Source organism: Silene latifolia, chromosome 6, assembly GCF_048544455.1.
Source record: "Silene latifolia isolate original U9 population chromosome 6, ASM4854445v1, whole genome shotgun sequence".
Classification (NCBI taxonomy): domain Eukaryota; kingdom Viridiplantae; phylum Streptophyta; class Magnoliopsida; order Caryophyllales; family Caryophyllaceae; genus Silene; species Silene latifolia.
In genome coordinates, this window is record NC_133531.1 from 4,407,597 (window position 1) to 4,422,004 (window position 14,408).

The 14,408-nt window shown below is 36.9% G+C and overlaps 1 protein-coding gene across 1 annotated transcript; it reads left to right on the plus strand.

Moving 5' to 3' along the window:
- Nucleotides 1-812: 812 nt before the first annotated feature.
- Nucleotides 813-6,005, plus strand: LOC141586072 (putative threonine aspartase). Its single transcript, XM_074407192.1, has 11 exons — nucleotides 813-1,070; nucleotides 2,036-2,086; nucleotides 2,188-2,308; nucleotides 2,484-2,568; nucleotides 3,041-3,122; nucleotides 3,248-3,377; nucleotides 4,160-4,299; nucleotides 4,533-4,696; nucleotides 4,831-4,954; nucleotides 5,389-5,493; nucleotides 5,634-6,005. Exons 1-11 carry the CDS (start codon nucleotides 912-914, stop codon nucleotides 5,718-5,720), a joined length of 1,248 nt encoding a protein of 415 aa, XP_074263293.1. The 5' UTR covers nucleotides 813-911; the 3' UTR covers nucleotides 5,721-6,005.
- Nucleotides 6,006-14,408: the final 8,403 nt, after the last annotated feature.

The window sequence follows — 14,408 nt, forward strand, 5'->3', positions numbered from 1 at the left end:
TTTGGTGGGTAAACAAACAAGCACTGACAGTATGTATCATTTACTTGAAAATAGAATGGATGAAGCCATTGGTGGGAAAGCCCCCCAATTTTTTATTTTTTTTTATTTTAAGAAAAAAAAAAAGCGAAAAAATTGGATTCGTGTATGAGTCGGGTTAGTTTCATAAAGTAGGACAGTAAGTAAATACTACCTTCGTCTCTACAGATTCTTTACGTTTGTTTTTTCACATTTGTCGAGGCGCATTTTACACCATCAAAAAAATTTATTTTGCTTTGATAAAATTATAAAAATTTGATATTCTTAATGTATACATTGTCGAGAATATTAAAGATTTTATTGAGTTGTGAATAGTGTCAAAAAAAATGTAAAGAATCTGTTGAAACGGGACGAGTAACAATTTTGGATTTAGGTATATGTGTCGACAGTCATTATTGACTCAATTCGGTATGTAGCATGACAAACGAACCCAAATTTGACCCAAAACCCTAACTAGCTTGACTATGTTTGACCGGATTTAAACGTTCCTTTACACTATACCCACCGCTAAATAATTCAATAAAAATAACCTGATTGCAATATGACCCGAAGCGGTTGATCTGAGTGCATGCATACCTAAAATGAGTTAAACCCAACTGGCCCGACTCACACCCTACTCAATTCTCCAGTTATCAGGTCTACCTCTCACTATGCTCCACGAGGATTATATTTGGGTTAATTTAGGTGCGGGTTAGTTCCAACTAAAAAAATTGGGTCCAGTCGGCTTTCGGGTTATACTCTAGTAGTCTAGTTGTACAACTTTTGACGGGTTCAGATCGGTTCGGGTCAATCTTGTCCGATCTATGCTTAACGCCCAAGGGCCAAGGGTACGAACCAAAAAATCCAGGCACTGAACAGCAGATAGTTGGTCAACAATGGCAGAAAAGAAAGACAGAGGAGGAAAAGAAGAAGAGAAAGATAGATTCTTTGTAGCAGTTCATGTTGGTGCAGGCTATCATTCTCCTGTTAATGAAAAACCTCTGAGGTCCGCCATGAATCGTGCTTGTTTTACTGCTGCATCTGTTCTTCTACAGGTTTACTTTCTTTCATTTTTTACCCCTTTTATTGTTTGAAACTTTTATTGTGTTTTATGTAGTTTATGTTAGTAAAAGTTTTGATCTTTGTTGTTTCTGTGATGTGGGTTTGTAATTTATTTCTTCAAATTGGATTATATTTGTGGAAAAATGATTATATTGGGAGATGCAAATTCTCACTTGTGACGGGCTCTTTTTCATCACAAATTTTGACGGACCCAAATGTGACCATTATTTGATAGGTAACATTTTATGTATGGTTACTTTTTATCTTAAAGTGGTCACATTTGGGGCCGTCACAATTTCTGACCAAATTGTGACCGTCACAAGAGAGACCAACTGGGAGATGCAAATGTGGAATTGTTTGTGGGTTTTCTGCAACATTAGCTAGGGTATTAATGGCTGGGTAGTGGGTAAGGGGGTCGGATGTACGAAACCAAACCTTTATCCCTGTGATAAAAACACAAAGAGGCAGTTTTCGCCTTTTCGGATGATGCTTAATGAAAATTGTGGTATAACACGTAAAATGCGTAGACACCTTGCTAAGAGTTTAGCAAGCAATTTGCTTTATTCCATTCATGGTTACCGAATTCGCTATGAATACGTCCTCACCAATTCGCGATTCGCTCTTATAGAATGTGTGTTATATGTATTTTCAGTAAGCAACATGATAGAATTCGCTTTTAACAATTCGCGATTCGTAGGGCACCGAGCGAATTCGGTAACCATGATTCCATTGTATTCTGAAAACTAACTAGTATAAAGTATTTGGCCCAATTGAAATGGAAAGAATGTTGGTAGGAATTGAGCATATGCGGTAATAGGACCGTCTTAATTGAGACTTATTATAAGCTTTATTGAAATGTGAGGAGTATTGGTGAACAATAACCACATCTAGCATTTCTAATGTTTAATGCTTCCCTTTTTTTTAATGTCTAATTATGTTTTCATATTGTTCGAGTTAGGGTTCTGACCGGTGCGTAGATGCAGTTGAAGCAGCTATTAAAGTTTTAGAGGTACATATATTGTCTTGAAAGTTCTTTGCTGTAAGAAATTTGAATCTCTTTGGTACTTGCTGGTTTTCTTCTCTTGTAATATGGAAATTGTGGTATTGAAGGATGATCCTTGCACAAATGCTGGCCGAGGTTCAAATTTGACTGAGGATGGTCATGTTGAATGTGATGCTAGTATCATGGATGGGGACTCGGGGGCATTTGCAGCTGTCGGGGCAGTACCAGGTACCTGATTACTTACCTGCATATTGACGTTCTTTGTAAATATTATCTCTGTCAGTCAGTTGGTGTCCTAGAACATTTTTGTTGGTATCATTTATTATTGCTGCCCTAATCTATTGATATAAATTTTGGAACCAAAAAAAATCTATTGATATAAATTTTGTTGGTTTTAGACCAGGTGTGCGAAATCCCATTAAAATTGCTGCCACTCTAATTAAGGAACAAAAGACTGGATCCTCATTGCTTGGTCGGATACCTCCAAGGTACGGACTTCTACCAGCTGTTTAGAATCCGTATCCTTGCATAATGCTTTTCTTAAAATGTAGTCCTGGCAAAAGAATTTACTGTGATTCAACACACGAAAGCGAGTTAAATCAGCAAGTAAGCCTAGGTGAAAAGCCGGAGTGACTTTCACTTTTAAACTTGCCTCATAACGCAAATGAGCTCGCATGACTGAGGTCACATATATGTATGCATGTCAAAACAAATTAGCACGAGGAAGAAGCAAGGCCCCAAATGTTCCAAATACTGTCTCATCCATTGTCCAATAAAAACACTGTTCTCTAAATATTGGTGCAAGTTACTCACATCTCCTTTGGATCCGTCATACACTTTCTCACGATTTTACAGAAATTCAGTTGGCTCTTTCAATTTAGTGAACATGGTAGATTTTATTGATGAGTTAATTTTCTCGCTTCTTATTGATGAGTTAATCCCATTAATATCATCTCTCAGCTTTCTAGTTGGCGAAGGGGCACGCAAGTGGGCTAAAACTAAGGGAATTTGTTCAGAAAGCACGATTGAAGATGCTGAAGAGGTTCGCTCCACCCCATTAGTTGGCTCTTTCAATTTAGTGAACATGGTAGATTTTATTGATGAGTTAATTTTCTCGCTTCTTGTTAGTCTGATTTCTGCCTCTTATTTTGCTGTATATGAAATTAGTGGCTTGTGACCCAAAGAACTAAAGCACAATGGCAAAAGTATACAGCAATGCTTGAAGATGCCAAAACACAAAATGGTGTTTTTATGGAACCTTCTAGCAGCAGGGATCAGGAAAATGGTCGGTTATCAGGTACTTTCCTCTCCAAATATGCCTAAATAGAGCCTTTTTACTTCAACAATGCAAATATGACACTGTGATCATCGGATGATCTGAAAACCAGAACTGTTGCTTTAAGTATCTCCTAGTTTATTTACTATTTTAGTGTAAGAGGAGGCATAACAGAAGGCTAGTACAATAGAAAGGGAAAGGGGATTCGAACCTACGACTACGTCTACAGAACCTCCGTCACAACAGCTAGGCTAAGACCTCTTCGGTTTAAATATTAAGAATGAGCCAAAGCTAATGCAGCAATACATGCAAATTATTTACAGCTCGATTTTTTCAATCTGATTCCTCAGAGTTTGTTCCTGTAATGGGATTGGAGTACATTCAAATGTCAAATAATTGTTTTTGTTTTTTAATTTGATACGTGATCTTTGCTTGAAAATTGATTCACCAACACGCATAACCGTCAGACCAAAGAGAGAGCTTTATAAATTGGCATCTATACACCAAGGAATGGTTTATTCAATCAAATTTATGTCCTTTGACTAGGTAACAAAATTTAAGTTGGCATTGGTGATCGGTTAGTGGAGTATATATGACTTCACGCTCATGGTGTCCTGTTAGAGATGTAGTTTTATGTCAGAGTTTGATCATGCCCTCTGCCGATGAGTATGATGTGATACACCTGTCTTTATCAGTTAGCAATGTCTAGTTACTTGGATCTTTGCTTCGGAATTCTCTTCAATAGGCAAAGTGCCAGTTCATTGAGTTTATACTTAAATCCATCACTATTTCCTGTAAACTAGATGTGGATAGGAGTCCAGTCATCGAATCTACAACAGGAGCGTTTGAGGAAGATTTGATTATGGACACTATTGGAGTCGTTTGTGTTGATAATGCCGGACACATTGTTTCTGGAGCTTCTAGTGGTGGTATTGCAATGAAGGTACGGAACTCTAACCATCATGCTGAAATGGATTGCTATTCTCTGATTATGCATGCGTCCTGATCCTAATTACCTTTTCTGCATCAGAGAATAAAATATAAAGTTACTGTTTCCCACATGATACAAGCGGTCTGACGACAATTGAAATTAAATTGTTATCAGTTCTTTTTAACAAGATTTCAGTGTCATCTAAGCTGACAGGAATTTGCTATATTTATCTATGATCTTAATAGGTAAGTGGGCGAGTAGGATTAGCTGGCACATATGGTTCAGGTTGTTGGGCATCTTCAAAAGGTCCCTTTGGAGCTCCTTTCATTGTAGGTTGTTGCACTACCGGCGCTGGAGAGTATTTGATGAAAGCTTTTGCCGCCAGAGAGTGCTGTGTGTCATTATCGTTGTATTATTTCTAATCCCTTTCTTGTATTGTTGACCGTCTGTGTGTGTGCGCGTACTCTTCTTGTGGCTAGTATTTTGCTCTTAAGAATGCTTAATTATTCGCGGTATTTTTTATGACCATAATAATGCCGACAGATCACAAGCAGGTCCAGCATCTGCCTGCATTAAAGTTCTTCGCTCAGTGGTTCAAGCCTGCAATCAACAGGGAACAGATGGAAGTGCTGGAATCCTCGTTGTTCAACCTGATGCTTCCTGTGAGGTAGGCACCCGACTGTTAACCAGATGCTTATTGCCTGAATTTCAAAAAATTAAGCAATTCTCTTGTGAGATGATCTTGCGATTGAAAGTAAAAGGGTCATCAGAAGTCGTAAAATAACACTACTGATATCAAATATTCACTGCGTAAAAAAGATCAGCAACAATACAACAACATCAGAGCCTTAATCCCAAAATGATTTGGGGTCGGCCGACATGAATCATCCTTTGGAACCGTCCACGGGTGAACGCGCACCTCAAAATGGGCAAAAAAAAAATAGAAAAGAAAAAGTGAAAAACAAAAGGGTTTGGATCGTACTTCTAAGTAAAATGGTCTTACAATAAATTACCATGGCAGAAATTCGTATATTTCAGTCATCCGTGTCAGCATTCAGCATTAAAAGGGTTTCAAAAACCTTTTCTGATGATCTTGTGCAGGGCCCTGGGAATATACCAAGGCTGAAAGCAGTTGAGTTTGCAGCAGGATTCTCGTCGCAGTCATTTGGAGTAGGCTACTATGGTACCTCCATGAAAAGACCCAAGGTACTTCATCCAGCAATTTAGCTGTACAGTCTCGGATTCCAATGCATAACCTTCTGTGATTAATTGATCCAGCAAATGTTCCAAAATTTGCACTGATGGGTTGGATCCTAATATGTTGTTGATCCTAATAATTTCTGCAGGTTACGATTTTACGGAACAAGCAGAAAAGTCCCAATGGAATCGACCACTTTGAAGCTAAAATTGACCTAACAGATGATAGCTTTTGAAACATCTGAGTTTTGCTAGTGGCCTTCATTCGCGGACTCCTATTTTCCAATGTCAAATCAACCATCGACAACAATTGGTCATCGACATCTCAAATATGGAGTCTCCAAGTCAGGAATGAATCAAGGAGAGTTAAGTCAGGTCATAACTAGTCGACGACAAATGTCATAAGCTTTAGTAATCTATCATACTGCATTGTTTTTGAAAGAATATCATTCTTTTCACAATCTACAATGATCAACCTTGATTTTTTTTCGTCTGAAAGCATGAACCTTGGATTTCAATACTGTTCTTGGGTGCCGTTCTGATACTTTCAAATTTATACGTAGCTGGCTCGAAACATGAGAAGATTACATTGTTGAAATATCGGTTAAAGTCATGCTATTCGTTCTTTATGGAAAGCTCAACTCAAGATAGATTCGATACCCTCAACAATTCAATCATGGCTGACTCATGTGATTCTTAAACAAGTAAAGCTCCGATATGAGCTCGCTCGATCTCAGTTGTCAAACTATAATCGAGCCAAGAACTCCTCGTTACGCAACTAAAGATATTTAGATATATCAAAGAAAGTAACAGCAATGAAAATATGAGCCTCAACAACAATATCTAGTCGAAACTCGACTAAATCGGATGATATACACCAAAAAAAAAAACAATATATATATATATCTTAAAAGATTCAATTACAACTGAATAAAAACAAATCCATAGTACAACTTCATAGACACTTAAAAGATTCAAACACAATAATGAATAATAAAAACATATACTAAATTTAATTTAATAAACAATAAAGAACATGTTTCAAAATGATGAACAAACAGCCTTCAGCAACAAGGAATGTCAAGGGTAGAAACACCAACGTTAGCAACCATCTCAAACCCTAACTTGGCATCAAAGTCAGCATGCATTAACACATACTCCGACACCTTCTCCTTAACACCCTTCCATACTTCAGGACACATAAAATCAGGCCAATAATAATCCTCGCCCATCTCAGCAAACATAACGTAATACTCGACCGTCTCAGGTTCAAGTGGCAAAACGAGCACAGACTCGAAAGACTCCGCCTCATCAAGCTCCTTGGATAAGATGTTATGGTCTTGAGGAAAAGGAGATACATCGTCATCACAAAAGTGGTGGATTTCGCGGTAATGGTTGAAATTGAAGTGTACTACGATGTTAGGGGGAGACGCTATTTTGTAGGACATTGGTGTTTCCTTCATCTTAAGTGATAAAAACTTCGTAGTATTTTGGTGCTTCATTGTTACTAAAATTTTCGAATTTTTTTCGGGTTTTGAAAGTGAGAATTGGAATATGAAAGTATGAAATTGTAGGAGGTAATAATATGGTATTTATAGAGTAAGGGATTGAGGAGTTAATAATTTTAACCGACAACATAGAAAGATTAGGGTGAAAGTTTAAGGAAAGTTTCCTAAATCTATAGCTAAATTAAATTAGAGTAAGCAAACTTCCCATAAACTTATGCTTAACAGGAAAAAAAAAAATACCTTTCCATAAACTTATTATGTTGTTTTAATTTTAACTTATGTTGCCCTAATAAATTGAGAAATTACCGAGTGTAACCGTAGCATCTTCCTGGGCGTAAACCCATTAAATAGGGTAATTTCTGATTGAATTTGATTTGGGTTGATGTTAGTAAATTACATTAATATAAGTTTATTAATGTGTCATGTGTGCCCTTAGCATACACATTAGAAAAACCGTTTTATCGTTTTTTACGAAATCACCAAATTACTTCCGTATGTTTATAGAGTAATAATGCTCTACTTTTTATACTTTTTATGTTGTTAATTAACATTAAATTTTCGGTCTTAATTGAATTTTTTTAATTTTCTCATATATTCCCCACTTATTTAATTACTCCCTTCGTTACTACCAGTCAATGGTTATCTATTTTCTTTTTTGGGTGTATCGGTCAATATTTATCTATTTTCATTTTTGACATATTTTTGTGGGTCTCTTGATGTGCAAGTGGGAAATGAACATTTGCGTGGTCCAAAAGTATTATCACATATTTCCTTGGTGTGTGTTTGACCTTGCTTTTTAAAGTGTTTTTGGGCTTAAAAACACTTTTTAGCCAAACATATTATAAATTTAAAGGCTAATAGTAGATTCTCAAAAGCTCAAACACCATGTTTTTGCCACAAACTTGTGACGGGTACCGTTTCCTCTCACAAAATGCCCATTGAGAGGTGAGCGCGAAGCACATGGGGGGTGCCCACCTTGTCCTCTCTTCCCTTTTTGTGAGAGGTCACAAGCAAGACTAGCTGCATAAAAATAGAAGCATCAATTTGATGTTTCTGTTTTTTGAAAACTACTTTTGAGAAATTAAGCTTTAAAAAATAGAAACTCATTTTAAGAAAACTTGGCCAAACATTAATTTTTGTGTCAAAAGCAATAGATAATTACTAAATACTAATCGGGACGGAGGAAGTAATTTTTAGATGAATCCGAATTCAACTTTGACATAACTCTAACGTAATTTTTGTGTCAAAAGCAATAGATAATTACTGCAAATTGGTGTAATTTTTGACCTGGGAACATTTTATGGGATTAAATTATTAAAAAGTTTTCAAAAGGAAGTAATTTTAGAAAAGTGGTATATAAAAGGGTGTATTATTAATTTACTCAGTATAATACAACTATACGTACGTACAAATAATTGATGAAATGACCGCGTGTGTGAAATCTCCTCTAAGGGGATCGTTGTTATAACACCCTTACACCCCCATACATCAAGGTGCCTTACCAAGACCACCTAATGTATGAAAGTGATATCATCTCGGTTACCCGAGGCAATGAATATCAAATAGACCATGAAAGAACATACTTTAATAGACAAGTTAAAGTGATTACATAACCAAAACTGTAAAATACGATACATTTGTTCCAAAAACCAAACCAACTAAAGTAAATAAAAGTTCAACGCAACAACGAAAGACTCCTAATCGACTCGTGGTGACTCATGCCCAGCTAATCCCCCCGCATCCAAATCATACATGCTCAATAACTGCTTATCATCCCCGAATGGATCACCACAGTTTTTAAAACAATTAAACGGGGTCAGTTACTCCATACATAATATAAACCAATACAACAATATTACACAACACAACACAATTCTCCAACACCGTCACATCACCAATCACCTGACTAGCCCGGAGATCTAGGCCTGCCAGATTACCAGTCGTAACCAGACCATAAAACCATAGTATTACAGTTGTATGGTGCGACGGTGCAAAAAGTGGATACTATCGGGTTGGGGTTAGGCCAATCATTAGTTGGCTTGGTCCTATTCGATCACCTTCACGAGTCGGCTTCGAGTCTATTTGCCAAGACTCGATCCAACCTCAAACCAGCCTACCCCTTGACTAGCCACTAGGTATACTCCAATGGGATTCGAATCGAGGTGCCACATATTGCTAATCTCCTACAAGTTCTTGTGTATTAATTATTACTCCGTACTTCGTACAACATTGCTTGGTGTTTAAGTACTTTAAATAGCGATTTAGTTTTTTTTTTCCTTCTCTAATAATGTTATTCATGGAGAATTAATTTATCGTAAAAAAATAAAAAAACAATTTTTTAGGTGACGAATTCGATGCCTTAGAAGTTGGAATCACACATGTTTGTAATTTTAACCAGTTTTGTGGCTCGTGATTTCAGAGGTATCACCCTATCGGTAAGTAAGTGTTTCTATTAGATGGGTACAAATTGTATATATCAGGATTGCTATATGACACTAATATAATAACGCATCATTCACTTTCCAGAGAGTTTTATGCAAGTCATGTCATCACCTATTATTTAGAAAAGAAAAAAAAATTATAAACATTAAATGCAAATAAAAACACACTAGATATTAGATTTTTGGCTTTTAAGTACTCCCTCCCTTATTGAATAGATGACATTTTAGTCTAATACACACAAATTAAGACATGCATTAATTCCACTTTTTTTATACCATGAGAAGTCGTGCATTACAAACCCTTGTTTTTCCTTTCATTCATTCTTGATACGTATACGTGTTGGGTTACGGGTGATACGAGTTGGATTACGAGTAAGTCAATACAAGACGGAGATCAGTTTAATGCATTTCCGAGTATTATTTGGGGCAGTGAAGTGAATCTCGGGAATGATTAAATGCATCTCGAGCTTTTATTGAATACAGAGCCTTTATTGAAGTCGTCCCCCAAGACTGAACTGGACGGCTCAAATATTACTGTCCAAGTGCATGATTAGTTCATTTAGTCTCAATAATTATTATAACTAGTTCAATGTATCTTTTTCTAGTGCATTGTATTTAGGAATTAGGCTTTTCATATTGATTCTTGTAATGTAGTTTAAATAGAGGACCTAGACCATCATTTTGGCAGAGAATGAATTAAGGAAAAACCAGAAATTGTTTCAATTGTATCGTTTTATTAATGTTCGATTGTTATTTGAATTGACGCGTTCGATTCACCCTTGTTATTGTTTGACGCGTTTTCAAACTTTAACCCGATTCATATTCAATAGGTCTTGAATACAATCACCCATTATCAAGCTATGGGTCTAGTTTGATAAATATCCGGTTACTCTTTATTATTTCCGCTGTTATTTCGCATCATTTGGCGCGTCAGGTAGCTTCTCAATTTCCTTAAATTGAGACGATTCTATGTTGGCAAAACAGATGGGGCACTACGAGAAGAATTCGTGTTTTTCTGAAGAACTTTCAGTGGAGATCGATTCTGCCTTAAACTTCGATTTGCCACCTATATTCGATGAATATAATGAGCAGGTCTTGAGCAATGGAGAGCGAGTTTATGCTCTAATCGCTACTGGTAAGCATGTGGAGAGTACTGCCCGAAATAAGAACGCCTTGGTTCAACCCTTATTGCGTGGATTGGCTGATATTTTTCCGAGTGATTTGTCACGAGGTGTATCTACTTTTCGTGGAATAGAGTACCAAGTAGACTTGATACCAGGTGCTCCATTGCCAAGCGAGGAATTACATCGAAGCAATCCTGCAGATGATGAATTCAAGGATACTTCATCACCTTGTTCGAATTCATCTTCGTTCGTCATTGACGAATGTGCATCTAAGTTTCTGAAATTTGTATTCGATCCTGGTGGAATTGGATGGTCTAAGAATCGGGACGATTCTTTTTTAAGAAAGGGAGTATGATACGTATACGTGTTGGGTTACGGGTGATACGAGTTGGATTACGAGTAAGTCAATACAAGACGGAGATCAGTTTAATGCATTTCCGAGTATTATTTGGGGCAGTGAAGTGAATCTCGGGAATGATTAAATGCATCTCGAGCTTTTATTGAATACAAAGCATTTATTGAAGTCGTCCCCCAAGACTGAACTGGACGGCTCAAATATTATTGTCGAAGTGCATGATTAGTTCATTTAGTCTCAATAATTATTATAACTAGTTCAATGTATCTTTTTCTAGTGCATTGTATTTAGGAATTAGGCTTTTCATATTGATTCTTGTAATGTAGTTTAAATAGAGGACCTAGACCATCATTTTGGCAGAGAATGAATTAAGGAAAAACCATAAATTGTTTCAATTGTATCATTTTATTAACGTTCGATTGTTCTTTGAATTGACGCGTTCGATTCACCCTTTTTATTGTTTGACGCGTTTTCAAACTTTAACCCGATTCGTATTCAATAGGTCTTGAATACAATCACCCATTATCAAGATATAGGTCCTATAGTGCAAGAGCCGAAAGGACAAGTCCTTACATCTACTAATAGGCTTAATAAAAACCGCAAGTGCTTCAAGTGTAGGCAAGCTTATCACCCCGGGATTGGATGCTATAATACGCCCTTGAAGTGTTACCATTGCGAGAAGCCCGAACATATCATCAAGGATTGCCCCGAGAAGAAGACTACCCCTCCTCCTCCCCCTCATGGAGTCATTCTTGTCGAGAGTCAAGTCGGAACCGCCTTTCCCCCCGACACCGCTATGGGTGTGTTTTCCATTCTTCCTTTCCTCACTTTTATCCCGTGATGGTCACCCTTCCCTTCTAAACTCTCTTTTGCTTAACCTTGGAAACTAGTTTAGTACTCACCCGACCTATCCTTCGTTTTTGTTTCTCCTTCCATAACATCTTGCTTATGGATCTCTTTCCCTTGAAGGATGTCTTTACCGTCTTGAAGATACCTCCCTCTCTTCGAGTGCCTTGTCATATTCCCTTGTCGTTGTGCTTCTATACCTTTCGCAACTCTTATGCCATATCTTGGGAGTTGTCTTTGTACCTTTTCTCCTTATAAGACCCCTCATGTACACCTTCATCTTTGCCTCATGGAAGGTTAACCTTGGTCGAATAAGTTGGCTTTTGAGGAGATTGTTTGTGTCTGACCCTTAACCCTGGTTTTGAGAGGTTGTGATGTTGGAAAGACTTGGGTAGTATGATGAGACATACTTAGTGATTCTTATACCTAGTTCCTTGACAAGGTGAGTGTGGTTGTTTAGTGGGATTATTTGTGTTGTCAAGTGCGGGTTGCATTTGTTACTGAGGTTATAGAACTTGGCTTTGTTGCTTATGCTTGGGATTTCAAAGGCTTGGGAAGTGTAGTGAGACGTGTCTTAGGATACTAGTGCTTAGTACCTGACCTAAAAATGGATGGAACTGAATGGTGGACTTGAGGATGTAGGATTGTCTAAGTAAGTCGAGTTTGTGATTGGCTTTGGTAGTCGCTTTGGATAAGAAGGTTTGATAATGTATATGTTACCATATGAGAAATGCTACTTGTGGGATTATTAGTTGCGCTAAGTGAGTGATCTTGATTACTACTCGAGGTATGGTACGAGAGTGAGACTAGGCTACCTTTTTGGGAAGTTTTAGCGCTTGTTTTAGTAGCTAGGAGAGATAATGGTATGGTTGATGCCGATTGTTAAGTGAATGGCCATAGTTTCAATTTTTTGGTGTTAGAATGAGAATATATGAAGTGGTAGAGCGTTGTTACGACTAAGATCTTGTTCCTTGGAAACTCGATGGTAAGTAAGTTCTAGGATTTCGGATTTGAAAGAATATTCCTTGGGATGTTGATGACCGACCATGAAGGATTGGTGATGTGATTTGATATTAGTGGGCTCATGAGAGTTCTTGAGTTGAGAGAGACTTAGTATTGAGACATGATGGTTAACCCTATGGTTTTATAAACTTTGAGGTTGAGTACTTGAGATGATGGGATGATGTTGTAGTTGAGTGTAGTTCCGCTTTTGGGAATCCGTAATAAGTAAAAGGATAGAAGGACTCGAGATTCTACTGATTTTTCAAACTTGAGTGATTAGGTATCTTTCTCAAAGAGTGTGTAGTAGAGTGAACTTTTATAAAAGGAGTTTTAGGTTGACTTGTTACGACCTTACCTCATGTGAGAACCTTGTGGAATAGTTGAGAAACCTTTTCTGGGAATTTAGAGCTTGGAATAAGGATCCTTGATTGAGGATTTTACCATTTTGAGAAACCCATGGTTGACACTGGTTGGGTACGAGTATATCTTTGTTGGAAACTTTGACTTTGATCTTGTGGAAGATATTTGTGGATGTTTGAGGGTTTAGAGTGATGAGATTACACTCATAGTGGAGTACCATGTTTCAGGAAATGACTTAGGATGAAGTAACATAAGTGTTTTGAGGAAATTCTTGGGAGTGTTGTAGTTATAAGTTTTATTGATAAGAAGTTTTCGGAACCGATTAGGATGATGTTGTTGTTTGAGGTTTCAGTACCTAGCGTTTCCTTGTTGTCTAATTCCCTTTCTTCTTTGACCTTAAGCATTACCATTCATACCTCCTTTCCTCGCTTCATCATGCTCCTCCTTAAAATTTGATGTTGGTAACCTATGAAACTCTATCTTTGAAATTCATCATAGCTCTTTTAATTAGTTAAGTTGAATCCTTTTTGCATACCGGTATCTATGATGTCTAAGTTACTTTTCTTTTATTCAATTTCTAAGCTTTCAAGCTACCACTTCTGATTCGGTGTTAAAAGTTTATGTTACTTTTGCAAAACCCTACCTATTTTAAAGATTTGAAAATGAAAATTTGATTTAGTTCCTTATTTGTTCCTTGAGTATAAACTTCTTTATCATGATTTTAATTACTAAACCCGAGATTTCTTTAAATTTTATCCATTTTCTGTGAACTTTGATCCATTTACGACTTCCTTGTCAAAGTTTAATATTCTATTTTCAGGAATTTGACTCCCTTTTGAGTTAAAAAGTGAAACATGTATCTCTATTTTGGCTTTAGCAAAAGAAAATTCGAGTGGATTACCTTTTTCTTTTGATTTTAACGTTGATCGGATGTTAGAACTCGTTATTAGAGACGTTTAATAACTTGTTCTACGCTTGTCGGCGAATTGATTTTGTTTTAAATCTGTCTTTGACTTGGAAAGTTAGCGTTCTTGTGTGCACGACAAGAGCAATTTCGTTCCATGAACGAGGTTTATACTTTTGAAAACTCTTCGTTAATGCTTTTGAAAGCATTTTGATTTATACCAATGATTTACCTTTCAATCTGGTTCTGTCGGAAAATTTTATTTGAAGCTTTTGAAAGAATTTTAATTCTTACGATAAGTAACCTTTTACATGTTTTGGTTACCGGCTCCAAAATTCCAGTTTTATTTTATATAACCTTTCATTTCTACTTTCAAGTTTCGAG

Coding starts and splice junctions, on each gene's coding strand:
- LOC141586072 (XM_074407192.1), top strand. CDS start 912: ATGGCAGAAAAGAAAGACAGAGGAGGAAAAGAAGAAGAGAAAGATAGA. Junction 2,087..2,187: donor CAGCTATTAAAGTTTTAGAG/GTACATATATTG, acceptor GTGGTATTGAAG/GATGATCCTTGCACAAATGC. Junction 4,697..4,830: donor TGCTGTGTGTCATTATCGTT/GTATTATTTCTA, acceptor TAATGCCGACAG/ATCACAAGCAGGTCCAGCAT.